This window comes from Podarcis muralis, chromosome 12, assembly GCF_964188315.1.
Source record: "Podarcis muralis chromosome 12, rPodMur119.hap1.1, whole genome shotgun sequence".
Taxonomy (NCBI): domain Eukaryota; kingdom Metazoa; phylum Chordata; class Lepidosauria; order Squamata; family Lacertidae; genus Podarcis; species Podarcis muralis.
The window spans coordinates 24,256,474-24,283,008 of record NC_135666.1 but is presented as its reverse complement, the minus strand read 5'-3'; the positions used below and the strand labels follow the sequence as shown (position 1 = coordinate 24,283,008).

Below are 26,535 nucleotides of genomic sequence, written 5' to 3'. Positions count from 1 at the left end.
AAGGAGCTCTGGACATCATAAAGCTGTCAGAGTTGTTTATAGATTTTACCCCTGATGCAGAACAGATGCTTAGTGATCTCCCCCAAGCTGTTTGCCTCTTTCCCTTGTAACTGCTGGCGATTTAGCTGTCTTGTGATGAGGATGCTTCCTAGGGTTCTGGTTTGGTATTACATGAATAGCATATAGTTCATTTGTGTGTGAGAGAGACTTCCCTCCCAATTATTGAAGCTTTTCATCCACCAGGGAAATTCCAGCAAAAACTTCTCCATGGTAAGGTTAAAAGAAAGCTGGTGTGGGATGGGACGTATCTAAGCAAAAGGAGTGATAGGGAGGGAAAGACCTCTGCCAAGACCATGAAGGACCACTGCCAGGCAGAGTAGCCTATGGTCTGATTCAGGATGTCAGGCAACTTTGCATGAGAATATGCACTAGGTCAAAGACAGCATAGTTGTTAGGTCTACCATTGTGTAGCATAGGTGTTGTAGCTGCCTGTTCCTGTGACTGTAATTTGTTTTAACTGTTTTTAATTCTGAATTTTACATTCTTAGGACTTGCTGGTGAAGGCTGGGTAATAAATTTGAAGATTATTATTATATTTATAGTAAGGTTGGCCAATGAGGTACTGCGCAGATGTTGTTGGACTCCTGATTCCTGTTGAGCCCAGCCAGCATAGCCAATGATCAGGGCTGATGGGAACTGAACACCTCGTTTGCTATCCTGTATACAAAAAAAATGTTTGGACTGATTATAATTAAAAACCCGACATTAAAGGATAACAGGCAGGTCCTTTCTGTAATCCTTTGGTCATCCAGATGTTGCTGAATGAAAACTCCCATCTGCCCTAGCAACCATGAACAATGGGCCAGGGATGATGGGAATTGTAGTTCAGCAAACATTCCTCACACCTGCAATAACAGGGGAGCTAAAAATGCTCTAACTGGAGAGCGCCACATTGGCTATTCCTAGTCTATATCAGACTTTCTGCAGCTTTGGGTCTGCAGATGTTGGCAGGATTAATGAAAGCTGCATGTTGAATGTGTTGCAGGAGTTGCAACTGCGAGCTTACACCAGACCCCTAAATTCAAGGGGTTCTATGGTGCCAGCATCTGCAGACATGTTTGCCTATTTGAAAGCATGTAAACTACACATGCCACCTGTTTGCTGCCTTCCCATCTTTTTGGAATAACTGCTTAAGTAAGAAAAATGACTACGTGTTTACCTATTTTCCCCAGGCATCCTTGAAACTTAGGCAATTGTTAAGGAATTCCTTTGTTTCTCTGGAAAGATATCAGTTGTGTCTGTGGCTTTTCACAGTTGGCAGAGCTAGGGACTGTGCTCTCATTGCTCTCCCTGTTATCTACTGTCTGGGTATCCCACAAGTCAGACTGAGCTATGCACATGGACATAAAGCCCCTGGGGCAGTGCTTCTCACATGTAACTCACCTGAAGTGGAAGAGCTTGCCAAATGGAATGGGGACTGCAAAAGTCACTGTGTTTTTAATGTGGGACTGTATGATAGGAGCAGACTTCCGAGACAGGACCTCTGCTACTCTCCAAGGTGTTTCTTTTAAATCTGCTCTCTTCTTGGATTTGATTCTGCTGCTTCTGGAAAAGGGTTGCTCAACCAGAACCTGAGTAGACATTGGTCATGGGGCAAGGGAATCCACCCCCTTTTTTATGCAGGGTGACGTGCATGAGGATTCGAAAGGGTGGGGCTTGTATACTGATCCCTATCCACACAGGTTCAAGGAAGGTGATATACGAATATGGCTGAATAACATGGTTTGCAGTCTTAGAAGGGGCAGGCTTTAACACGGAGAGCTTCTGCCCAGGAACCAAGACACAGATTTTCTCTTACCTCATGCCTGAACATAACCTCTTGAAGTTCTAGATGCTGGGAAAACAATAGATCAGTCAAATAATGGGCAGACTGGGCAGGGTGAGTTAGAAAAACAATATTAAATCATTTATTATATTGCCTTTGTGACAAGTAGCTGTGGTTGCAGCAGTTCTTGCATTTAAAGCCCTGCATGAGTTTGCAGTGGTGCAGCTAGGCACTTTACATGCAGCGCAATGTGTATTTATTCAAAATGTGGCAAGCCAACCCTGCTGTGTTCAGGGGCCCTCCAACTCTTGCTGCTGAGTGGTGTCCTGGACATCTGTCCCAAAGGCCTGCCAGGAATGCGCCCTTAATGACTTAGGACCAGGCTATTAGAGCATCACTTCCACATCGCCCTGCCCATTCATTATCTGAGGCATTTCTCCCATCAGCAGTGAGGCAGGTGGCAACTGAGGAGAGAGCCTTCTCAGTGTTGGCACCCCATTTATGGAGTTCTCTTCCTGAGGAAGCTTACCTGGTGCCTCCTCTGATAAATTTTCAGTACCAGGCAAAAGCAATTTCTTCTTTGTTCAACTGATTAATAGTTATGCTGTGCTTGTTTTTAATGCTCCCAGTTTATTCATGTTTTTACATTTTTGTTTAGTATATTTGTTTTAGTTTTACTGTGCAAGCCACCCTGAGGGTGTTCATATGAGATGTATGGCCCAATGAAGTTGTGCATTGTGCAGCATGCACAGCAATAAGACAAGCATATAGGCTGTGGGAAGGAGCATGTGATGGCAGTGAATGAAAAGGGCAGGAGATACAGGAGAGGGGGCTTGTTATTTGTGCCCAGTGAACCTGGGATGAAAGGCGTGTTGGAACTCTGAGAAAAGTTATTGTGTGGTACCAGATAGAGACAGGGAAACAAACTTGTTTATTATGCAAGGGCTCAGCAATCCCTCATCCAAGTTTTTCCCATATACATTCCGAACATTTGACTGACAATCTAATATAACACTCAAATTATATAAGGCACAGTTAAAAGCTGAAATGGCTACTGCATTAAGGATGCTACTCAGTGTCTTCTTGCATGGAAGCGGCATCATTCTCTGATTCCCCCATTTTCACCCCATATACAAAGTGATTTTGAGTGAACTCCCAGCCCTGATTGATATTTTAGAGTAAATGTATTCACAGGCTCTTTGCTTAGGTCCTAAACTTAGCTCCTTGTTTAGAAGGCAGAACTGAACAGGAAGAAGGAAAGGAGGGGAAGCAGACCCACATAGATATCTGCTGTCTCCTCTCCCAAGAGAGCAATGGATCTCCGCTGCAGCACTCCTTATGGTTTCATTCATCTTGACCAAAGCCACCTGGTACTATATTTGTATTTCCTAGCTTTGAGCTCCCCCACCCCTCCTTGAACTATAAGAAATGGTAAAGAGTGAAGACTATCCTATTGTCGTTCTTCGGTTTCTTAGTAGCAGCTTCTTTCAGCAATAACATGAAGCAGAAGTGGGTGGGAAACTACCTTACTTAAGAGGGTTGGTGCTTAAAGAAGGTCAGCCCCAAGTGCTCTTCAAACTACTCATTTGAACCAACAGTGATATGCATATGGATCAACACAGTTTCCAGGAACACGGTGCACATCAAGTATTCTGATTCAATATACCTTGCAATGTTGAAAAAAACAAGATGCATTGGCTTCTGCCCACAAGACACCGGGTGAAACTGCCCGCACCTCTCACCTTGAGAGCTGAGGCCATTTCACCCAGGCTCACAGGCTGGGTCAATGCAGCTTGTTTGCACCACTCAGCTGGGGGTAGGGAAGCCCCCCCCCAGCTGAAACAGCCCCGATCCTCTTGCTGCTCGCATGCAGAGCATCAGGACTCCTTTAACTGCTTGCGATCTGCTACTTATACCGGTCCTGGGAGATATACCAATATATCACCCAGGCCTAATACACACTGCCTTTTTTGTGTATAAGACACTCTATAAGATAACCCCTATTTTTTAAACCCCAATTAAGAAATCAGGCCAGAGCCTGAGCCACCCGCACCAAAGCCCAGGCTGCCTGAGCCAGAGCCCATACTCAAACCTGAGCCCAAGCCATTCACACCAGAGCCGAAACCCGAACCCCCTTATACCATCTGTGTATAAGATGAACCCCCAATTTTTGATAATTTTTTTAAAGCAAAAAGATCTTGTGTATGGAAAAATACGGTGTGTGTGTGTGTGTTTAACCCCCTGCACATAGAAGACTAGAATGTCAGCTTCTCCCTGACCTGCTAGTTTCCCCTGTGAGAGTCTGGATGATTTGAATGACAGTTCAGCCTACTATTTGTAGCAGGATTTTAAAAAACCCATCACCAATGTGTTACAGAGAAGTAAATGCCAGGGGCCAAGGCATGTGCTGTGTCAGAGGTTCCTTCAGCTCACAGAAAAAGATTTCATGTAAAATACCTTAGATGGCTAACCAGGCTACGTAAAGCAAGGCAAATGTTTTCCTATCTGGTGTGGAGAGGCAGATATTCTTATGTGATTCGCTAATGCTGTGTGGAAGTATAATCTGCAAGGGAGAATTTGTTGACAAACCAAAATGAGTGTTTTATAAATAAATCTGAGCTTCTTTAATATCTACTTTTGGCTGCCTGGCAGCATCCCAAGGACCACATGCTTGAACTTACCCCAGGAAATGAGATAAAAGCCAAGGTTAAAAACCAGCACTTTTTTTTTACACGAGGCCAAAGCACACAAAGTCACAATGAGCTTGCCCTTACACTTCAAATCTGTTAGAGAAGCTTGGGAGTGGGACAGTTATGGAGAATCGAGACTGGAAAGGGTCAGGGTGCAGACAGGGGTTAGGGAAACAGAGAGTGAATTGGAGAGGCCCTAAACTAGTACTTTTGATTTATTTATTTCCACTATGATTTAGTTGCTTTTCAGGGCCAAACCCTTCAAAGTAATATACTGTACAAAGAGAAATTAAAAAAAACAAACTGCAGGCAGAGTGTGAAGCACTGAATGGATACAGACATAGATGTGCAAAGAGATAATGACTTAAATCACTAGAATTCTCTTTTAGTAAAATAATACATATTTAAGGCCTTCTTGAATGCCAGATGAATCAGCCAAATGGTTGTTAACAGAACAAATATCCACAACTGTGGGGCCACCACTGAGAAGGCCCTGTCTCACATGCTCACCAATCCTAAACATTTCCATCAGCTATATTATGAGGGAGAAACCTCGTGAATGGTCCAGAATCACTGATTTGTCGCATTCATTCTTGCAATTTGGTTTATGCCTACTTCATATGTGATGGAGATGGTGGTGGGGTAGTTGCAGAAAAACCTCCTCTGTGGCTCACTTGGCTCTGGTGCCCTGGCATCATGCAGGATACAACTGTTTTTCTCATGTCCACCTTAGTGGGCCAGTTGTGGGTGGGGAGCCACACTGGGATGGCAAAGAATGATATGATCCATGTCAGCCCATATCACTGGGACTTCATATGTTACTGAGGCAACATAGAACTGTATAGCAGGCAAGCAGTTTTGGTGGTTATCACACTACCTGAATACTTTTTGACTTGGAGTTTAAGTTACTGAGAAGTTGCCTCCCCTTTCTCTAGACATTCTTCTGATCCTGGCCTCTCTCCAAGTAAGTTGTTCACGTTGCTGACAACGAAGTAGTTTAAAATAGAAAAGTTATGGTAATAGTAGGAAGTCTTAGGCGTCCACTACCCAGGAATTATGAACAAATCAATCCCTGGCATGTCAAGTTAAAAGGATCTTATCTAGCAAGGCTGAGAGGGTAGATGGCACTGAAGCCATATTGGGCATGAGGGAACTGTGGCTATTCATCATCTCTAACCATTGGCCATGGTGCCCACAGCCGATGGGGATTTAAAATCCAACACCTGGAGGGCCACACATTCTCCTTAACTCAGTTCAGCACAAGGCATCTTAATGTGCTCATATGAGCAGGTTTAAAGTGCTGTATGGGACGCGGGTGGCGCTGTGGGTTAAAGCCTCAGCGCCTAGGACTTGCCGATCGAAAGGTCGGCGGTTCGAATCCCCGCAGCGGGCTGCGCTCCCGTTGCTCGGTCCCAGCGCCTGCCAACCTAGCAGTTCGAAAGCACCCTCGGGTGCAAGTAGATAAATAGGGACCGCTTACCAGTGAGAAGGTAAACGGCGTTCCGTGTGCTGCGCTGGCTCACCAGATGCAGCTTGTCACGCTGGCCACGTGACCCGGAAGTGTCTCCGGACAGCGCTGGCCCACGGCCTCTTGAGTGAGATGGGCGCACAACCCTAGAGTCTGGCAAGACTGGCCCGCACGGGCAGGGGTGCCTTTACCTTTACCTTTAAAGTGCTGTATTGGCCCGAATATAAGCAGCACCTGAATATAAGCTGCACCTTTAAAATTTGAGGGGGGGGGGAGAAAAAAAAATATAAGCTGCTCCCTTCCTCGCTGCTCCTGGGGGGGGGGAGCCGTGCTGCATTGCCGGTGGCCTTTCCCCTTCCTCGCTCTCCCTTCCCAGCCTTGGGAGAGACGACGGGGACTGTGTGCGGGGCAGGCGACCCTTCTGGTGCTGTTTGCCCCATGCTCCTGGCTGCATACCGTAAGGTCGCAAATATAAGCCGCACTTTAACTTTTCACGGTTGGAATTTGGGGGGAAAGTGAGGCTTATATTCCAGGCCAGTACGGTATTACTGAAAGCTGGGCTTTAGTTAATTTTGTCTAATAGTTCATGCTGTTATAACCCTGGTTCCAGCAACTGATTCAAATACAGTTTAGATAACTTAATCCAAAGTAACTTTTGAGCTTATCAAGAATTAAGAATTAAGTTCATAGTCCAGATGGAAATAGCCATCCTAGTTTATGCATCGATAAATAAGGAAGTTAATAACAACTTTCTGTTTTGTTTCACTGATTTCTTGGCTGGAGAACTACCAAGCAATTGGATGCATTTGAGAGCAATTAAGCAGTTATTTTGTAATAACTTTGGTGTAGCAGCTTATCTAATACCCTGCCATATGCTGGGCATCTTAAATCTGTCAAGGAAGACCACAGAGTCATCTGGAATTCCTCCCATTACCCCATCAGCTTTTATTCCTGGATGTGTATCCATTCATACATACATTTGCCTGACAGTAGGTACCTCTAAATTCAGTGAGACTGACTTGTCAATAGACATGCCTAGGGTTCTGCTATAAGTGTATTTTTTAAAAATGGAGTTTGCAATACAAGCCTATGAATGTCTATTCAGAAGTAAGTCCCACTGAGTTCTGTGGGACTTGCTCCCAGGTAAGTGTGCTTTACAAATCTACTAAGAAGTAAGCCCAGCTGAGTTCCATGAGACTTTCTCCTAGGTAAGTGTGGATAGGACTGCACCCTTAATCTTCACGTATGCCAATTTTCAAGTAAGCCAGTTTTGCTCATTTTAAAATTCTGTTCCAAGCAAAGCCACATTTTCTCACATGGCAAAAGCTTTTGTATGAAAGAAACTATTAGCATCTCAAAAGTTACCTCACTTTCATTCCTCAAACAGCTTTGCGGCTTTCTTACTGCCAAGATGCTTGTAATGGCTTAATTCACTGCAATTCTTTTAAACCTGAGCACATAGCAAATGAACATCTTTGCAATTTCCTTACTGCCAAGATCCTAGCAGGGACTTAATTTTCTGTATATTCAGAGTCTCCGTGATCAAGTGACAGCAAGTGAACTTTCTGGCATAATCAACAATCTGAAGAATGTACAGCATAAAGATTAGCTGAAATCCATCTTTCTCTTGTGCCAGGAACTCATGCTGCAGCTGTCTAAACTGAAGCCAGAGAAAGTGGGAATTTCAGTCTTAGTTTTGGGTGGATAGTGCAAATCCTTACAAAGGGATAACAAGGTAGCCAATATGGTGCCCTCCAGATGTTGATCTGGATCATACCCGACCATTGGCCCTGATGGTTAAGGCTGAGTCCAGCAACATATCAAGGAGACCACATTGGCTATCCCTGGCATACACCTCTTATATAAACTATTATTGTCTGTCTTTAGTGTTTTCCTCTTCTGTCTGTGTGTTTGTAGTCTATCTTGAGCTCTTCGTGCTAAGGAGACTTTTCTGTGGCGCTTTGTGCAGCTTCGATGCTGTGGTCCTACTCTGTTGACAAAGCTGCAAATATTGTCAGCTCTTACCATATTTCCGTCACATTCACTGTTGGGAAAAAGGAATCAGACGTAGAATTCATTTTATGTTTGTGGACCATCACACAGCACTCTTGCTTAAAACAGTGTGAAATTAATTTTAGACGTACCATAGAAGAGAAGCCACCATGAAAAATGAAGCAGAAGTGTTTCATATTCTCTGAAAACCCTGGTGGCACAGCTGTTTATGAAGCATATGTAAAAGTTAGGATTGTCATTACAGTGCAGCTTTTTGCATTGGGAAGAGACCATTCAATAATATCCAGCAATTATAAGCATGATGGTTTCATTTTGTGTGGTGGTTGGTTCCTCTATGGCAGTGGTGAGGAACCTTTGGCCCTCCAGATGTTGCTGAACTGCAACGGCTATCAGCCCCAGCAAGCATGGCCAATGGCCAGGGATGATGGGGGTTGTAGTTCAGTATCATCTGGAGGGCCAAAGGTTCCCCACCCCTCCTCTATGGCATAGACACCAGGCACTGCAGGCAAAGCAAGCACAGGTCTGCATTCTGTATTTAGACAAGACTACTGTTGTAGCGGGACGCGGGTGGCGCGGTGGGTTAAACCACAGAGCCTAGGACTTGCCGATCAGAAGGTCGGCGGTTCGAATCCCCGTGACGGGGTGAGCTCCCGTTGCTCTGTCCCAGCCCCTGCCAACCTAGCAGTTTGAAAGCACGTCAAAGTGCAAGTAGATAAATAGGTACCGCTCTGGCGGGAAGGTAAGCAGCGTTTCTGTGCGCTGGTCTGGTTTGCCAGAAGTGGCTTAGTCATGCTGGCCATATGACCCGGAAGCTGTACGCCGGCTCTCTCGGCCAATAAAGCGAGATGAGCGCCGCAACCCCAGAGTCGGCCACGACTGGACCTTATGGTCAGGGGTCCCTTTACCTTTACTGTTGTAGCTGGGGTGATCAAGGAAGGAGAAAAAAGGCTAATAATTTCTAAAGGGTGGTTCGTGGGATGCTTACAAAGTATAGCACTATTCATTTGATTACTTGTGACCTTTGCAGTAAAGACCGAATATTTTGTCCTCTCCCTGCCCTAGTATGTTCTGTATGTGTGGGATCAGCATCAAAATGTTGCAGCATGAAGGGCTTCCTCTTTAGGCTTCCAGCCACTCTGTTCCGCCTCTGCCCTCCCTCAGTTCCCTCCTCACTTAGAAAGCATTTCACGGCCACTGAGCATCTCAGACCTCATTGGGTACCTGCATATGTATTTTAATAATCTAACAAAGCGAAACTCAAAGAAGTAATGATGGATACAGTTCAACCATAGAGTACAGGCTTAACTCAACAGACTTCAGTTCTTTAGAGGAAGGCTAGTGGATGATAATGGTTAGATTGATAATCAGTATTAACAGTAAAAAGACGCACTTGATAAGCTGAGGGTTCAGGCTTGCAACTATCTGAACCAAAACGGAGTTTAGAAACCACACCAGCAGAGACCCTCCAAAACAACTTCCCTGTTCTATTAAACCCTGTTCTATTGAATATGTTCCCCCTCAAGCCAGAAATATCTCCCTTCTCTCTGCAAGAAGGCGAAGCCCTGTCCTACTCCTTTGACTCAGAGGACTTATCCTATTTTTCTCCAAACAGCAGCTCAAATGTCCACTAGAAAGCAATTGGCTATTTAAAAAACCCTATTTTGACAGCTTTTTTTATTACTTAAAGTGGAGGTCTCTTCCTCCCACCCCTTCCAAACACAGCACTATCTTGTAGTAGTTCTGAATATTTGATTCTGCTCAACACCTTTTACCCTGTACTTAGCTGCTTTACAAGACCTGCAGCATTGCATATCTATCTCTCAGAGGGCAATTTGAAATAAATCTTTACAGTATGTCAGCTTCGCTTCTTCAAGATGTCTATAAATCTAGCCATGGTAGACTGTATTACGGTATAGGAATGCCATGCTGAGACATATAAAACCCACCAGTGGAAATGATAAGATTGTTTTCGAACAAAATAGAAACCGGTTTATGGAAACTTTATTATATAAAGTAGCCATTTAAGAGTTGCATGCTTCAATGGTAGTACAAATTTGCAGCAACACCTCTCCTACCATTAAATGCTACATTCTGCAAACATTAAAATGAGACCATTTATTACAGTATGATTGATTCATCTTCCCCTTGTCAAGAGATTAGCACCCATGAATAGAAAGATTGGGATTTGGGGTAATTTGAACAGAGATACGAGAGAGCTCTGGATGAGGACCTGTGATGCATCTATAGACTTCCTCTTTTCTACAATAACCTAACAGGTGGAAGGTGTAAAGCGAATAAGAGTGATGAGCTGAATGAGGGCTTACGATACGATAATCTTTATTGTCATTGTCCCATACAGAACAACGAAATTGAAAAAATCTACATCAGACATTCAAAAACCCACAAGCCTGCTATCCCAGCTCTCCCAGCCTGGTTAGCCCCTAAAAACTCTGATACCCTATAATTGAATACAATATACTCGCATAAAGACTACCTTACACTGCGTTTAAAACCCAAATTGCATTTGGATAGAAACTGTTTTCAGGCGGCTAGTCCTAGTCTTTATGACCCTGTACCTTCTTCCAGAAGGCAGAAGCTGAAACAGATCATTTTCGGGGTGCGCACTATCCTGCACTATCTCTGCAGCTTTCTTATGGCACCTGGAAGCATAGATTTGATCCAAGGGGGGAAGAGTGCACCCAATTATTCCCTTCACAGTCTTTACAACCCTGGACAGCATTGTTTTTTCCCCTGACCGTGCAGCATGTTGAATCCCAATAAGACAGAGGTTCTCATATCCAGGAATTGGGTATATGGCATGTTCTAGATGGAGTTGCAGTCCCCTTGAGACAATGGCGTTGTTCCTAAATGCAGTGTTCTATCTGGAGGCTCAAGTGGCCTCAGTGGCAAGGAGTATCTTTACCAGCTACAGATGTTCTAGGACAAGAATATTGTTACCACAGTAACTCATGTACTGGTGACATCCTGGCTAGATTATTGTAAATCTCTGTATGTGGGGCTGCCCTTAAAGATGTTCTGGAAGCATCAAGTAAAACATCAAGATACACAAACAAAATATTTTAAGAGCCAATGTTCATTCCTCTTTCCTTCAGATGGTTCCCCCCCCCCCTTACTTAAAATGTTAGGTGTTCAGAAATTATTTCTTGTGGAAGTGTCAGAAATGAAGCTTCTCCTATTACATTTATTAAACAGTTCTCATTCCTTTGGCTCTAATGATATATTAATTGGAACTGACGCTGATTGTTCTTGAGTAGCTGTTTATCAGCTATTATACACACAACCTAGATTGTTGAGCTAGAGGCTATAATTAAATATTTGATTTGCTGGTTGTTAAAAGAAAAGCATGGATTGAGGTCCCATTTCAAGAGTGCATTTAACTTAATGTCTGCATCCTACACACTGTAGTTGTGAGTTCTAAAGCTTATATATGGAATAATTTCTGGTTCCTTATTATAAATTTTTAAAAGGTAGGTAACAGCTGTACATTTCTTTTACTACAATCCACGGGCACTCAATATGATTAATTATGATTTATTTATTTTATTTATTAATTAAAATTATATACTGCCCTTCATCATAAGGTCTCAGGGCAGTTCACAGAATAAAATACAAGATAAAAACACAATTAAAGCAGGATTGTGGGTAACCCAATCAAAGGAAGAAGTAGGTGTAAGTTGTGGGTGAACATATCAGACGACACAGCGATTCTTCAAACAGCTCTTGTTTATTCACAGGTTAGAACAGAACTGAGCTGAAGGGTTCAGCCAACCTACTTATATAGAGCTCAACTACAAGGCAACAGTAACCATTTCCTGTAACTATCCAATCACTGAACGTCACTTTCAATTCCTTATGTGCATATTTGGACCTGAGTGAAAACTATCTACAGTATCCCCCTGCTGGCCCAGGGTGAGAACTTCAGTACATAACATATACAGACGGACATGAATCATAGAATCATAGAGTTGGAATAGACCACAAGGGCCATCGAGTCCAACCCCCTGCCAAGCAGGAAACACCATCAGAGCACTCCTGACATATGGTTGTCAAGCCTCTGCTTAAAGACCTCCAAAGAAGGAGACTCCACCACACTCCTTGGCAGCAAATTCCACTGTCGAACAGCTCTTACTGTCAGGAAGTTCTTCCTAATGTTTAGGAATCTTCTTTCTTGAGTTGCTTTAGAGATTAGTTAGGCTTTGTTTTGCTTAGCTTCCACCGTTTGAGGAATGCTTGGCGTCATTTTTACAATGCTCAGATGAGATCTTGCATCGCTTAACGATTCTTAACCATAACTGCAGATTTTTTAAAAAACAATGATTCAGAAAAAACATGTTTCGTTATACAGCTTGTGTTCTGCTTCTGTGAAGCTGCTTGGGACAGTGTCACAGCTGTTTGTCTTGGAGGAACAGTCAACCCTGGTGATCATTGAGTAGGCAAGCCAGAAGGTAAAGCAGGAGAGACATTAGCATGGAGAGACAGATATGCTGATGAGCAAGAATCTGAAGCAACTTGACCTCCTCTCTATGGGCAAGTTGCTCAGACTCGGGAGTCAGGATAAAGTCTGAGGATATATAGGGCCAAATGAAATCCCACTTACCCCTCCTTTTATTTATTTGTTTATAAAAATGTGAACAGGCCATAGCCTGGCAACCACTGAATCAGCAAATTGAAGAACTTTGTTCTAGCCAGCTGCATTTGTGGTACCCAATGGATTGCAGGACAATGGCTCCTTCTTCTGGTGGACTGCCATGGCAGCACCAAAAGTAAAATTACCTTCTCTGGCATGGGCTGATCTGGACTTCCTGTTACGCTACACTTTTCAGGCTCAGATCCACTCTTTAAAGCTCAATGTCATCATCATTGTCCCTTGGCACCGGGACATTCCCAGGGGAACTGAAGGAGGCAGTGGTGCGCCCGCTTTTAAAGAAAACATCATTAGATCCCTTAGATCTATCCAATTACCGCCCGGTTTCGAATCTTCCATTCCTGGGTAAGGTGATTGAGAGAGCGGTTGCGGAACAGCTTGGTAGGTTTCTGGATGAAACATCGGCTCTGGATCCATTCCAGTCCAGCTTCCGCGCTGGTCATGGGACCGAGACGGCTCTGGTCGCCTTAACAGATGATCTCCGTAGGCAGCTGGATCGAGGCGGGTCGGGGCTGCTGATTCTTCTAGACCTGTCAGCAGCCTTCGACATGGTCGATCACGAACTCCTGGACCACCGCCTTGCCGACGTGGGGATCCAGGGCACAGCCCTTCAATGGCTGCGCTCGTTTCTCTCTGGTCGGGGACAGAGGGTGGCGCTTGGGGGGGAATTGTCATCCCGCCACTCCTTGGTGTGTGGAGTGCCTCAGGGTGCGATTCTCTCCCCGATGCTTTTTAACATCTTTATGCGCCCCCTTGCCCAGCTTGTCCGGAGTTTTGGGCTGGGCTGCCATCAGTATGCTGATGACACCCAACTCTATCTGTTGATGGATGGCCATCCTGACTCGGCCCCAGACACACTGATCAGATGCTTGGAAGCTGTGGCTGGATGGTTACGTGGGAGCCGGTTGAAGTTAAATCCTTTGAAGACAGAGGTCCTCTGGCTGGGACGGGACGATATGAGATTGAGGGGGCAACTCCCTTCTCTTGCGGGGGTGCAATTAGTGCCAGCACCGTCCGTTAAGAGTTTGGGTGTAATCTTCGATACCTCCCTCTCCATGGAGGCGCAGATTGCAGCTATAACAAAGGCGGCATTTTTCCATCTCCGCCAAGCTAAGCAGTTGGCGCCTTACCTCTCTCGCCCTGACCTAGCCACTGTGATCCACGCGACGGTCACCTCCAGACTGGATTATTGTAACTCGCTCTACGTGGGGCTGCCCTTGAGACTGACCCAGAAACTCCAGCGGGTGCAGAATGCCGCAGTGAGACTCCTTACGGGGTCTTCGCTGCGAGATCACATTCATCCGGTGCTATACCAGCTGCACTGGCTCCCGGTGGAGTACAGGATCAGGTTTAAGGTGCTGGTTTTAACCTTTAAAGCCCTATACGGCCTAGGACCCTCGTACCTACGGGACCGCCTCTCCTGGTATGCCCCACAGAGGAACTTACGGTCTTCAAATAAAAACATCTTGAAGGTCCCAGGCCACAGAGAGGTTAGGCTGGCCTCAACTAGAGCCAGAGCTTTTTCGACTGCGGCTCCAACCTGGTGGAATGCCCTGTCGCAAGAGACAAGGGCCCTGCAGGACTTAACATCTTTTCGCAGGGCCTGTAAGACAGAGCTGTTCCACCAGGCCTTTGGTCAGGGCGCAGCCTGACTCCCTCCTTTGGCAATCTCTACAAAGCTTTAGTCTATGGTTGCCATCAATTTGTATTTTAATTAATTTTTAGAATGTATTTATAATGTTGTACTGTTTTAGTGTTGTTAGCCGCCCTGAGCCCGGCTTCGGCTGGGGAGGGCGGGATATAAATAAAATTTATTATTATTATTTATTATTATTAATGTCTGAGCAGTTTTTTATTTGTTCCCGTGTTTTCCCTGAGAAAACTCATGTTGTACTGCTGAATCGGAACAAACAGTGATCCACGAAAAACCTGATTGTCATTTGTTCCGATTCCACAATAAAACATGGGTTTTCCTAGGGAAAGTGCCAGGACAAAAAAAGCAGCTCTTACACAGAGCTTTTGAAACCTGGACCTGTGTCGCAAAACATGGTGCAAAAGGAAGTCTGGATGAGCCTGTGTCTCCTGGTGCTGTCTATTCCTGAGATCCACGATTCCTTACATGTTCCTTGTTTTTATTACTTTGCTGTTTTTTCAAGAAAGCATTTAATGTATTTAAAAAACAAGTTTCCTCTTAACATTTTTACTAGTTTAGGGATCAAAGCAAGCCTTTGCTAAGTGCCTTTTTCATGTTGCTGTCTGCGTTCTGTCTATGTAACTTCTGAACTGTGTTGGATACATATCTCAGACGTATGTGCAATAAACTTTGTGGAATTAACCAAACCCATGTGTCCCCAAGGCACATTTCTGACTGTTCCCAAGTAATAACATTGCACACCTTCTGATTGCTCTTCTATAAGTTTCTTAAGCAGAACTATCAGGGAATGTAGTGTGATAATGGCCCCAAGGCTCTTCAGCTTAGAAGCAGGAGCACAAGTTGTCTATCAGAGCAATAATGCTAACATCCCTGGTATGGATTCAGGCGAGTTGCACTTGCCTGGCACATAGCAGTGTTACAGAATCTGTAGTCACCTGGATGTGCAGATATCAAAAAGGAAACAAGTACAAGCATAACAAAACTTTCCCCATATTTTCTGCCCAAGTTTCCCTTTGGACTTTACAGCAACGATGTGACAAGTTTATTTTTTAAAAGGGATTGTATCTCCTGCTGGTCATGTTCAAGGTGGGTAAGATTTTTTTTAAAAAAGAAACCCAAAATCATTTTAAAACATATGACTTGCCAAATTAAATCCACCACCCAAGAGCACTTCAGCACACATATTCGCAAAAGCCCAGTGGATTTAACCTTTGGGTTGGATTTGGAAGTGAATCAGCAACCAATTCAAGGAGTTTTGTATCAGAATTTTAAGTTCTGGCTTTCTGGTTTCACTCAGTGTTATGGCAGCTGCATTTTGCACCAGCTGAATTTTCTGAACAATCTTAAAGGCATCTCATGCATTACATGAGTGGTCCAATCTGGATGAAGGTAAGGCATGTATGACTGTGGCCAAATCTGATCTATCCAAAGAGAGGTGCACTCTTGGCCATGACTGTCTCCTGGGCAACCAAGAGAACTTCTGCAGATCTGCTCAACTAACGATCTGCTATCCAGGTGTAGAGACCCACTTGTGTGGGATTGCAAAGGCAAAGGCAAGGAAGAGACCTCAGCTCAATGAGCCACAAGTTGTGTATTCCTCTGATGTCTAAGGATGGTGTAAGATCAGAAGCTGCTCAGAGTGGGCACACGGTGAAAAACATGTGTCAGTTGTGCATTAGAGGCCCACACAGCCCAAGCAAGTGACTTTTCAGTGTAAATTTTTTAAAAAAACATTTCTGAAGGGTAAAGCAGTATTGATTTTCAAACAGCGGGCACCAATGTTTCATAATGGTCACTCATAAATTACAGGTGTTTTCCCCAAGATAAGCAAAATTTATTATCTGCATCTCTTGAGATGTGTATGCTAGAGTTAAGTCCTTGAAAAGCTTCAAAAATCTCATTATCAAGCTATCAAGTTTGCGAATATGAAATACTACATAGGGGAGTTTAGTGCTGTGGATTCGCATAGCTGTGCATGAACTTGCATGAGTCTCCATTGTCATTTCCGTTGGCCTCAGATAAAAATGGATTATACCTTCTACCTTTTGCAGGTATGAGATGAGTGATGGGATGGGATGCGAAAATCAGAGGCATATCAGTTAGATGGTGCCTGTCAAAAGAGCTAGTAAACAATCTTTTTTGCTTGTGATAGTATCAGTCAGAGGAATCACACCAGTTCTGAGAATGTTGGTGATTTGTTCTGCACATAGCATTGCAGTTTTGCATCTATGAAATGATTAACTAATTTCGATGAGATTAAGCGGCTTTGTCCTTTTGGCTCCAGATCTCCATTTTTGCTTTCATTTGCCTCCAGTTTCAGCTTTTAGCAACAAACCACAAAGCTGCTTTTTAAAAATATTTAGAGAATGCAAAGAGAGGAAACTTATTTAAAAACCATTAATTACTAGAAACTACTGTTTCTGTACGCGGGACGCGGGTGGCGCTGTGGGTAAAACCTCAGCGCCTAGGGCTTGCCGATCGCATGGTCGGCGGTTCGAATCCCCGCAGCGGGGTGAGCTCCCGTCTTTCGGTCCCAGCTCCTGCCCACCTAGCAGTTCGAAAGCACTCTTAAGTGCAAGTAGATAAATAGGTACCGCTTTCTAGCGGGAAGGTAAACGGTGTTTCCGTGTGCTGCGCTGGTGCAGGCTCGCCAGAGCAGCTTCGTCACGCTGGCCACGTGACCCGGAAGTGTCTCCGGACAGCGCTGGCCCCTGGCCTCTTAAGTGAGATGGGCGCACAACCCTAGAGTCAGACACGAGTGGCCCGTACGGGCAGGGGTACCTTTACCTTTGCTGTTTCTGTACTGTGACACGGGTGGCGCTGTGGGTTAAACCACAGAGCCTCTTGGGCTTGCCGATCAGAAGGTCGGCAGTTCGAATCCCTGCAACGGGGTGAGCTTCCGTTGCTCGGTCCCAGCTCCTGCCAACCTAGCAGTTTGAAAGCACGAAGTGCAAGTAGACAAATAGGTACCGCTCCGGCGGGAAGGTAAACAGCATTTCCGTGCGCTGCTCTGGTTCGCCAGAAGCGGCTTAGACGTGCTGGCCACATGACCCAGAAGCTGTCTGTGGACAAACGCCATCTCCCTCGGCCTATAGAGCGAGATGAGTGCCGCAACCCCAGAGTCGTCCATGACCAGAACTAATGGTCAGGAGTCCCTTTACCTTAACCTTACTGTGCTGAATAAATATATGAAAGTACCACACGTACGTGGCTGTTTTCAGATAATCATATCTTGGCTTAATAAACAGAAATATGAATTACACATTTGACCCCCACCCCCACCCACCTCCAGTCTCTTCTCTTTTCTTGGCATGTAGCAGTTAAACCTGAAAGTCTTCAATTAACCATAGTTCCAAATTTCATCTAAACTATGAAACGATGGTTATCTGGAACAAACTAGGGGTCAGCTGTACCAGGGGTCTCCCTGGAGGAGAAGCAGGACACCCCCCCAGCAGATCTCCAACTGTCAGTCACCTGAAGAGCCAGTGGAGCTGGACATCCCTGCCCTAGACTGGAGCTCCACATGCTGGCCAACACTCAGAGCACCACCCCTCTCCAAGGCTACAGGAGGAGAGGAAATGTCATGTCAGACAGGAGCTTAAGGGCCACCACAAAAAAGCTTGGTCACTAACACATGAAGCTACATGGGGAAGCTGTTGCCAAAACGTTTATTGGCCATTCCTGCATCAGAGGGCAGAATTATTTCTGCAATTGCAGCAGTTGCTTGTCTGAGATATTAGGATGCAAAAATTGCATTTGTAAAATGAGATTTATCACAAGCTGAGTTGATGCTCTGCTTTCCTGTTTTAGTATTCACATAATAAAATGTGCTGGTTTCCCCCCCTCTTTTTTCTTCAGTCACCCTAATTTATGGGACAAGGAAATAAAACTTTACCGGTTTCTGCAGGAAATGAATAAATCTTGCATTTATAAACAGTTAAAAAAACCCCAACCCCCTCTGGAAATTGAATCGTTTTAAATCTGCGTTTGGCTTTTTTTTTCTTCTTCTTCCAGGAGGATATGGATCACAATTATTATACTTCAAGGACATATGGCCCATTTGATTCTACCAGCCGAGATCTGTGGGTGAACATTGACAAAATGGAGAAAGATAAAGTGAAAATTCATGGGATCCTCTCCAACACACACCGGCAAGCTGCAGTAAGGCATTTGATATGCATTGCTATTTAATCTTATGTTGTTGTTGACATCTTGGCTCCCTCTGTGATACACAGCAGGCCATTGAAAGAAATGGGAAGACTCAAACCTGCAATGGCTGGCTGTGTCCTCTCCCTCCACTGTCAGAGGCAGTCTGCTTCTGAATACAGTTACTGGAAACCACAGGAGGAGAATGTTGTTGTGCTCAGGCCCTGTCTGCAGGCCTCCCATTGGCATCTGTGGCAGCTGTGAAAAAGGGAAACTGGACGGGATGGGCAATTGGCCTCATCTAGCAAACTCTTCTTAGGTCCCTATATTACATTAGAGGTGACAGCATTGCTAGACCATTGCTTTACCAGAATGGATTGAGAGGCTGGGAATTATTTTTCAATATGCGAAATCATAATCGTAACCATAACAGTTGTGATATTGTGCCAGGGAAGAAGGCTAGTTTACAGGCAAAATAGATTTGGTGGCTTGCAAAGGATTTAATGATTATTAAGCTTTTTGCTTTTAACGCTTGTGGGATTTCTAAAGTTGAAATGGCCTCCTTTTTTAAAAAAGATATATCCCCACTTGGTGGTTGGTTATTGTTTTTTGTTTTACCTCGGGCATCAACACACTATAATGTGTGTAGAATAATTGTTAGTCCAGGGTGTTCACCTCTGAACCAATAGCTCAGATCTGTAACTGGTTCTATGGTGTGTGTTTTTTGTGGGTTTCCCCACATTACTTTAAAATGCCCGGCATATGTGCCTGTAGGATTATATTTCCCTCAGAAAACCTTACTCCAGTGTCAATGAGCATTAAATCTCTCAACAGACCTGCAGCAGTATTATAAAATGCCTTGGGAGGGAAAATATATGTAATCTTGGTGTCATTCAAGTCAGTGGCTGTTTTGCCATCGAGTTCACTTGACAGGCGAATTATCTTACAAATTGACTAGCTTAACTGCCATATTTAGAACTAAAATGTAGCAGCCCTGTATTTACCCTTTAGATTTGTATGAGGAGCCGTGGTACCTGAGTTTCTGAGAACTATTAGATCCTTGTCAAAATATTGTTGTTTTTCAGCTGTTGATTCTTGTCAAATGATAACAGAGGTGGCAGGTATAATTCCATTTCCACATCAAAGATCTGTGTTGGTTAATTCTGATCACGCACTCCTTGTAGCGAGAATGCTAAACTAAGCCGCTACCTTACAAGTATAATTGGATGCTGTAAGACTTCCAAAATGGTATTCCCACAGCTGACCTGAGCACTGGAAGCTCCTGGAAGAAAAGAATCAGTACTGACCTTAAAGGGGATGTAAATTCCGTAGCAAAAATGACAACTCCATTGTCGTGTGATGGAATGGATTTTTGCTCTATTGGTCTGAAGACCAATCGGATGGAATTCTGACACCGGGGGGGGGGGGGGGAGGAGTCAAAGTAAATAGCTTTAAGGGATAGTTTGTGAAGTCTTAAAAATGCAGAAGAAAGTATTTGCAGTTGAGAGGACGAGTGGAAAAGAAATAAGGGAGTTAGAAGAATTCTGCTCTCCATTGGGTTGTGTCATATCATTTCCCAGGACCAATAAACTCACCAACCAGGTGACAGGCTGAGAGAAGAGCAGTAGATGGAAGAGAATCTCTGTAGGATTCAAGAGGAGAGGGAGGTAATAAACCCTCCAGATTTAGACTGACACAACATAATTTATAGAAGCTCTCTTTTCCCAGCCAAACTGAAAAGAATAGCTAATAAATGGATGGAGCAAAGTGGAAATGCTGGAGTCTGGCAGTTTCCTGAGTTAAGAATGGACCTAATACAGCACAGTATCAGTTATATGAGATTTCTAGACATGGTTGGGTGTTTAATAAAAAGCAAGCTCTGCTACAAATAAGGATGCTTAATGGTATGGCTATTCTGCCAACACATCTTTTCTTGAGCACTCTTGGAAAGCGAATTGGGAAAGAGATGAAGAGCAAGATGAGAAAGCAATGACGTTTTCGTCAAAGGAATTGCAACCATTTTTGCAGGCCTGCCTCTCTTTTCCAAGCCAAAACCATGCAGCCCAGCATACTTGACCCAAAGTTAAATAATACTGAATTCAGATGAGTTGTGGGAACAATTAAGTTGCAAGGATTGTTCCAATGATTTGCATTTTGAAGGCCTTTGTGAGGACTGTAAAGCTAAACATGAGCTAGAGCAGCCTAAAAATAAGAAACCAATGTGATGAGGATGAGGGAGTACGACAAGAACTTGTGAATTAACAGGCACAATCTGAGAGTGCTGTTGTGACTCATCGGTATATAATACATATGCATAGAGAATTCGTTCTGTTGAAGTGAGAGATTATAGGGACATAAATTATGGCGTATATTATATTGGAGTTTGCTGATGCAGCCAAAAGCTTGTATGAATGCAGAGGTGCTGTTCTGACTCACGATCAGAGGATTTGGGCACTCGTGATCTTCTTTACATCAGCCTGCATGTTTGCTTGTTGGCACTAAGCCATGGCTTGGCTTAGCGTTGCGTGCGAATGGTATAAATGTGTTTGTTTTCCTCATTTTAATGAGAAACGTTAGTAATTATATTAACTCTTTAGCTGTAAATTAAAAGGCCATTGATTGTTGTAGCTGTCCAATTAAGTTGCTGGGAATTGGAACTGATGACCGCTTTGGTTAGTAGTGTTTTTGCTCACACGAGTAGCCCTGTAAGTCTCCATCCAAAGGGGAAAGGGGGGAGAACACTGGCCCTGCTAATATCCAATTTGCTTTCATATGGTGACTTATTTTAGATTAATTGCATATGCAGCATCTTTTGAAATGGGGCCTGGAGCATGAACATTGACAAGAGAAGGGGAACGGCAATGGGAGGGAGCTGTTGCTCTCCTGTCCTGGTTGTATGCTTCCCATAGGCATGTGATTGGCCTCTGAGATGAGCAAGATGCTGGGCTACATAGACCTTTGGCGTGATCTTCATGTGTCCCTTTGGAAATAGAGGCAAAGGCCAGCAGATATGGGGGGCTATGGAAACAGATGGGGCAGGGACTTGGTACCTGTCCTCTACTAAGAACATAAGGCCCTGCCGGATCAAGCCAATGACCCATTGAGCCGAGTTTCCTATTCTCACCAGCAGGACCTGAATGTAACAGTGTTCTCTCCACATGTGATTTCCAGCAACTGGTTTTCAGAGGCATACTGCCTTAGACAGTGGAGGTAGAACACGGCCATTGTGGTGTTGACTTGTAGCTTCTGAAGAAACCAGTATATACTCATGAAGAAGCTGTGTGTGTGTGTGTGTGTGTGTCATCAAGCTCACAGCCACATGTGTTGCTTTAAAAATTCTTGGTGAGAACTTTAAGAGACGGTTGCCTAAGCAGGAATTCAAACTCAGGAGAACATCTGACACAATTCTGCCATTTGAGAACCTTGCAAGCAAAAGGCAACACAAGAGTCACCTCCCTCCCCTTTTCAATATTTTCATGGTATGAATTACCAAGAGATTGGTTAGTAATCTATCACACCCAGTTGTTATCCACTTGATGTGTACAATTCGATCCCCTATTTGCATCTCAGCACCTTTGCATGAATGGTCTTGTAGCTATGCATTCTTTGAGTAATAGTTTTATAATGCCAAACTCTCCAAACGGATGCTGGATCCAAGCTTCTTCACACAATTAATGTGACTCTTTCCCACTAAGAGGCTGTGCAATCAGATATGCGCTTAATGTCACCTTGGCAATCCACTCAGCGTACAAGCATGCCGCTTAGGAAATCCTTCCATTCAAACTAAAAAGAAAAAGAAGAAATTTCAGTATACTGATTATGGTTAAATCAAGATTTTAATCTTGTACCTGCAGGTGCAAGAAGAGAAATGTGGCTTCTAGTTGGACTTGACACCACTTCACTTTTTTATGCTTTCTTCCAACTTCCCAAGATAATAAATTTGGAGAAAGTTGGGGGGGGGGAGGAATCATAAAACTGTTAGAGTGTTAAAAAATCTAAGGGCTGTCTTGTTCAGAGCTTGCCTGAAATGTCTTCTCTGCCCTTGTAAAGAGATGAATCTCCATCATTAGCCAGTAAATGACAATTTTTGCATCATGCAAAGATTAAGTGATAAAAATAAAAACGGCTTCTTAAGGCTTATTCCTTATAGTTTACAAGGAAAAGGGGGTCTAAATTTGTTAAACGCTCATTCATCAGATGCTTTCTAAATTGAGAAGGCTGAATTAATATAGGAAAATGTGAATGATGCTTAATCTCCTAAACCAAACTGAATCTAGGATATTAATGAGTTAGAATATTGTTTTCTGAAATGATGACCAGAAAAAATTCCCTGCAAATTCCACTTTTTAAAAACACATTTGCAATAAGCTATCTATAAATGTTCCATTCTTGCTGAATTCGGGATTTTTAAATATATTTTCCCATGGGAAACTTTGTTATTTTGTATTCTGGTTTCGTTTGTTTGTTTTGCCACCTTGGCTGCCTCAGAGGATGAGAGGTGCAATGAAGGTACTGTAGGATTATCTATTTTATTGGAACAAGTTCAGTTAGTGAGATACAGAGACCTTTATGATTCAGTACACTTGAGGCAGAATTAAAAAGCACAAGACAACAAGGCTTTATAGGCAAAACGTGATCTATGTGTGTGATGCTTAGGAGAGCAAAGCAAGAACTGTCCCTCTTTCTGCTAATAAAGAGTCTGCTTTTTTGTTCAAGGTTGGACAGGGAAGGGGAAGAGAGGGAGTTGCCGTAAGAGGATCTAATCTCAAAGAATAGTTGCGGTTACCAAAGTATTTGGATTAGTTTGTGCCCTTGTGAAAATACGCAGGAGGCATATAAATATACAAAAGCACAGGTACTGTAGCACAATGCCTATATTAGGACCAACTGAAATGGCACAAAGGGCTGAGCAAGTTTTCAGTCTTACCAGAACCCTTATTCATGCTGGATTCTTAAACTAATCAGCAACAAAAGCTGGAGTTGTCGGGGGGAGAGACCCAGTTCAAACATAACACCAAACCACAGTTCAAAGTTATTAAATGAGCCTGCTTGGGCCTTGGGCTACAGCACACCCCCTCTATTCTGGCACAGCTGGCAGAAAGAGATTGGAAGCAGGGGCGTAGGAAGGGGGAGCCCTTTCCTCCTTTGTTTTGACAGCTTGGGGGAGGCTTGGGAGTTGCGGGCGGGCGGCACGCCAAATGTCCGCCATGGATGGCTCACTCCGCCCCTGGCTGCAGGGAGCGTGCGCCACTCCTGTGGCACCTGAGCGGCTATCCCGCACCTGGGAGGGCACCTTCTGCGCCACGCCACCCCCGGGTGTGCGCCCGCCCTTGGCAGCGTGGCCATATGCTCCGCCGCTGATTGGAAGCATCTGCTATAAGCTAATAATAGTTTGCCATTATATCTGAATTGGACTGAAGTGTTTTTAGTTTGAACTGTGGTTTACTGTTTCAATAAACTGTAGTTTAAACTAACTGCAGTTCCAAGGAGGTGATAAACTACATCTTGCTGAAATGAAGAAGTTGTTGCTTCCAATCTCTCTGTGGTTGAGCCAGAGAAAGGGGAGGGTGAGTATTTTTTTCAGTAACTGTGGCTTATTATCACGTTATGTCCAAATGAAGGCATGATGTTGGTGGACATGACGATATAGGTTGCATCTGCAGCTTATAACAGTCTTAAGAAAGAAGGGAAATGTGTTTTGTAGACATAGACTACAATCCTATGCACATTGCTTTGAGAAAACAGAAGGACATACATACTTCAAGTAAATAAGCATAGGATTGCACTCATAACTGGTTTAAATTGTGCCTGTGGCAAAAAAAAAAAAAAAAAAAAAGGCACCAGGTTGTAGCGAGGCATGCTGGGGTGAAAGAACAATCCCCTACTCTCCTTTTGAAAATAGTTACAGTACTCATATATCTCTGTAGGACATACTGGAACACACAGGTCCTTGTAAGTCAGAGAGCAGAAGTAAAGAAATGTAGAGTTTAAAGAAGGCCTTGCAGAAGAAGTAAACTTTGAAGGGCAGCTGAAAGATCTAAGAGGTATCAGGAGTGTGTGTTCTGGGACTTCATAGCAGAACAGAATAAGTGGACTATAATAAGGAAGGAAAAAACAGAAAGATGAAGTGAAGAGCATTGAAGTGAAAATCTTGGCTTTATTTTTGCTGGTAAGTAAGGAAAGAGATCTGAGGGTGTCCATGGAGACTTTTTATAACTGAACTTTAAAAAGAGCAGTTGAGCTTTCCCCAACATTTTGAATTTTGGCCATTCCCCACCCCCACCCCCCGCAACTGAGGCTATCAAATTAAACCTGAATATGTGAAGAGTGGTTTTCAAGGAACCATGTTCCACGCCAATTGAGGCTGTGATCCTGAGTTGGATCTGGCAAAGTCAACTCAATTTAACTTGGCAAGGCTTACTTCAGAGTAAACATGCTTAGAATTGCAGTGCATATAAGCCCATGTAGTCTTTCCCCCCAACTGCTATGTGAAAAGTGTGAGGAGTCGTGGCCATTACTTTTTCTAGTAAGAGCTCACTTTGAGTATTATTCCCTCTCAAACTATTTTCGGGCTGTATTGTAGGAAACATTGGCAGCAATCAAGCTGGGAGGGAAGCAGATCATGGATCTGGATTTTGCACACCAGTGGTAGTGGCTGGTGTTGTGTGGCAATGCCACACAGCTGCTGTTTGACACTAGCATCGCCACAGATTACCAGCAAGGAGCTGGGTGGCAGCAAGGTTAGGACTGTGTAGACACACTGGCAGAGTCAGTCTGGCACCTGCACTGCTGTGCCCATACAGTGCTGGTCTCACTGCCCTTCCTGCCTCCCTGCCCCAGACCCATACAGGTAAACTGTAGCAATGGCAGTATTGGGAACTTTGCCGCACTGCGCCAGCTGTGATTAGTAGGAAAAGGAAATGACTAAAGCAAAATCTAAGGGAGCAACTCTATGATGGGGAGAATGGATTGTAGCCTGTTGGGTGCCCTCTCCATGGTCAGAAAAAGTGGCCCGCATTCAGAGGTGGAGGTCAGTAGTTGGAAACCTTCCCAACACCATGGTAGGAAGGGCTGCCGCCATTGCTGATCCACCTTCAGCAATGAGAGCAGTAAGAGAAAAGGAGTGTGTGCTTCAGGAACAGAAAGAGGGAAACTACAGCAGCCCTGGAGCTGGCATATTTATTGGGACCAGTCGGAGGGAAATTGTTTGTTCAGTTTACATCCCACCTATACTCCAAGGAGCTCAAGGTTTCATACATAATTCTTTCTCTTCTCCCTGCCATGTGAGGTAGGTTTGGCTGAGTGGTCCAAGGTCCAAGGTGGTCCAAGGTCACCTAGTGAGTTTCATGGTGGAGTGGGACTAAAACTCTGGTCTCCCAGGTCCTAGTCTGACACTCTAACTGGAACACACAACACTGGGAGGGAAGGAAGGAAGGAAGGAAGGAAGGAAGGAAGGAAGGAAGGAAGGAAGGAAGGAAGGAAGGAATCCACCTTTTGTTTGGTTTCTCCACCAGAGGACCCCCCCAAAACTCCATAGGATTGTACATTAAATATGGTCAGAATACCTACAGACCAGCAGAATTGCTTGCTAAAGGTGTAAAGGGAACTGCTGTACTGCCAGTAACATGGATTCATGTCTTATTTTCCTTTTTTCTGCCCACTTTGCCACCAATCTTGACATGATTTACATCACTTTTTATTTTGCTTTAATCCTACCGAGACTGCTCTGGGACCAGATAAGCCCCCAAATTGGCTTTTCCAATGGCAATATTCCATGTTACTTGTTAAATACTGATAAGCAGTGAAAAGATATAAAATAACCAGATTGGAGAATATATTTCAATTAGTATAAATCTTGTATCTTGGAAGTTCCTCCTGCAACCCCCTCCTTGGGATGATCTGTTTATAAAATGGAATTAGATCTTCCAGTTCTAAACAAGATATGTGTAAATAAACCCTTTCAAATTCTGGCTTCTAATGAAAAAGAAGAAGAAATCTAATTTGAAGCTGCTGTAAATATTCAGTGATTAATTTCATACCAAATAAGTCATTAAAAATACCTGATAGATGGAG

At 43.9% G+C, this 26,535-nt stretch overlaps 1 protein-coding gene across 2 annotated transcripts in view; it reads left to right on the top strand.

Annotated features, from left to right (window-relative positions):
• Positions 1 to 26,535, top strand: part of PLXDC2 (plexin domain containing 2) — a 230,827-nt gene that overhangs the window by 114,107 nt on the left and 90,185 nt on the right. For both annotated transcript variants that reach the window (XM_028751376.2, XM_028751377.2), the window contains one exon: positions 18,331 to 18,477. In XM_028751376.2, the coding sequence (XP_028607209.2) occupies positions 18,331 to 18,477 (147 nt within the window). The remainder of the gene's footprint in view (positions 1 to 18,330; positions 18,478 to 26,535) is intronic.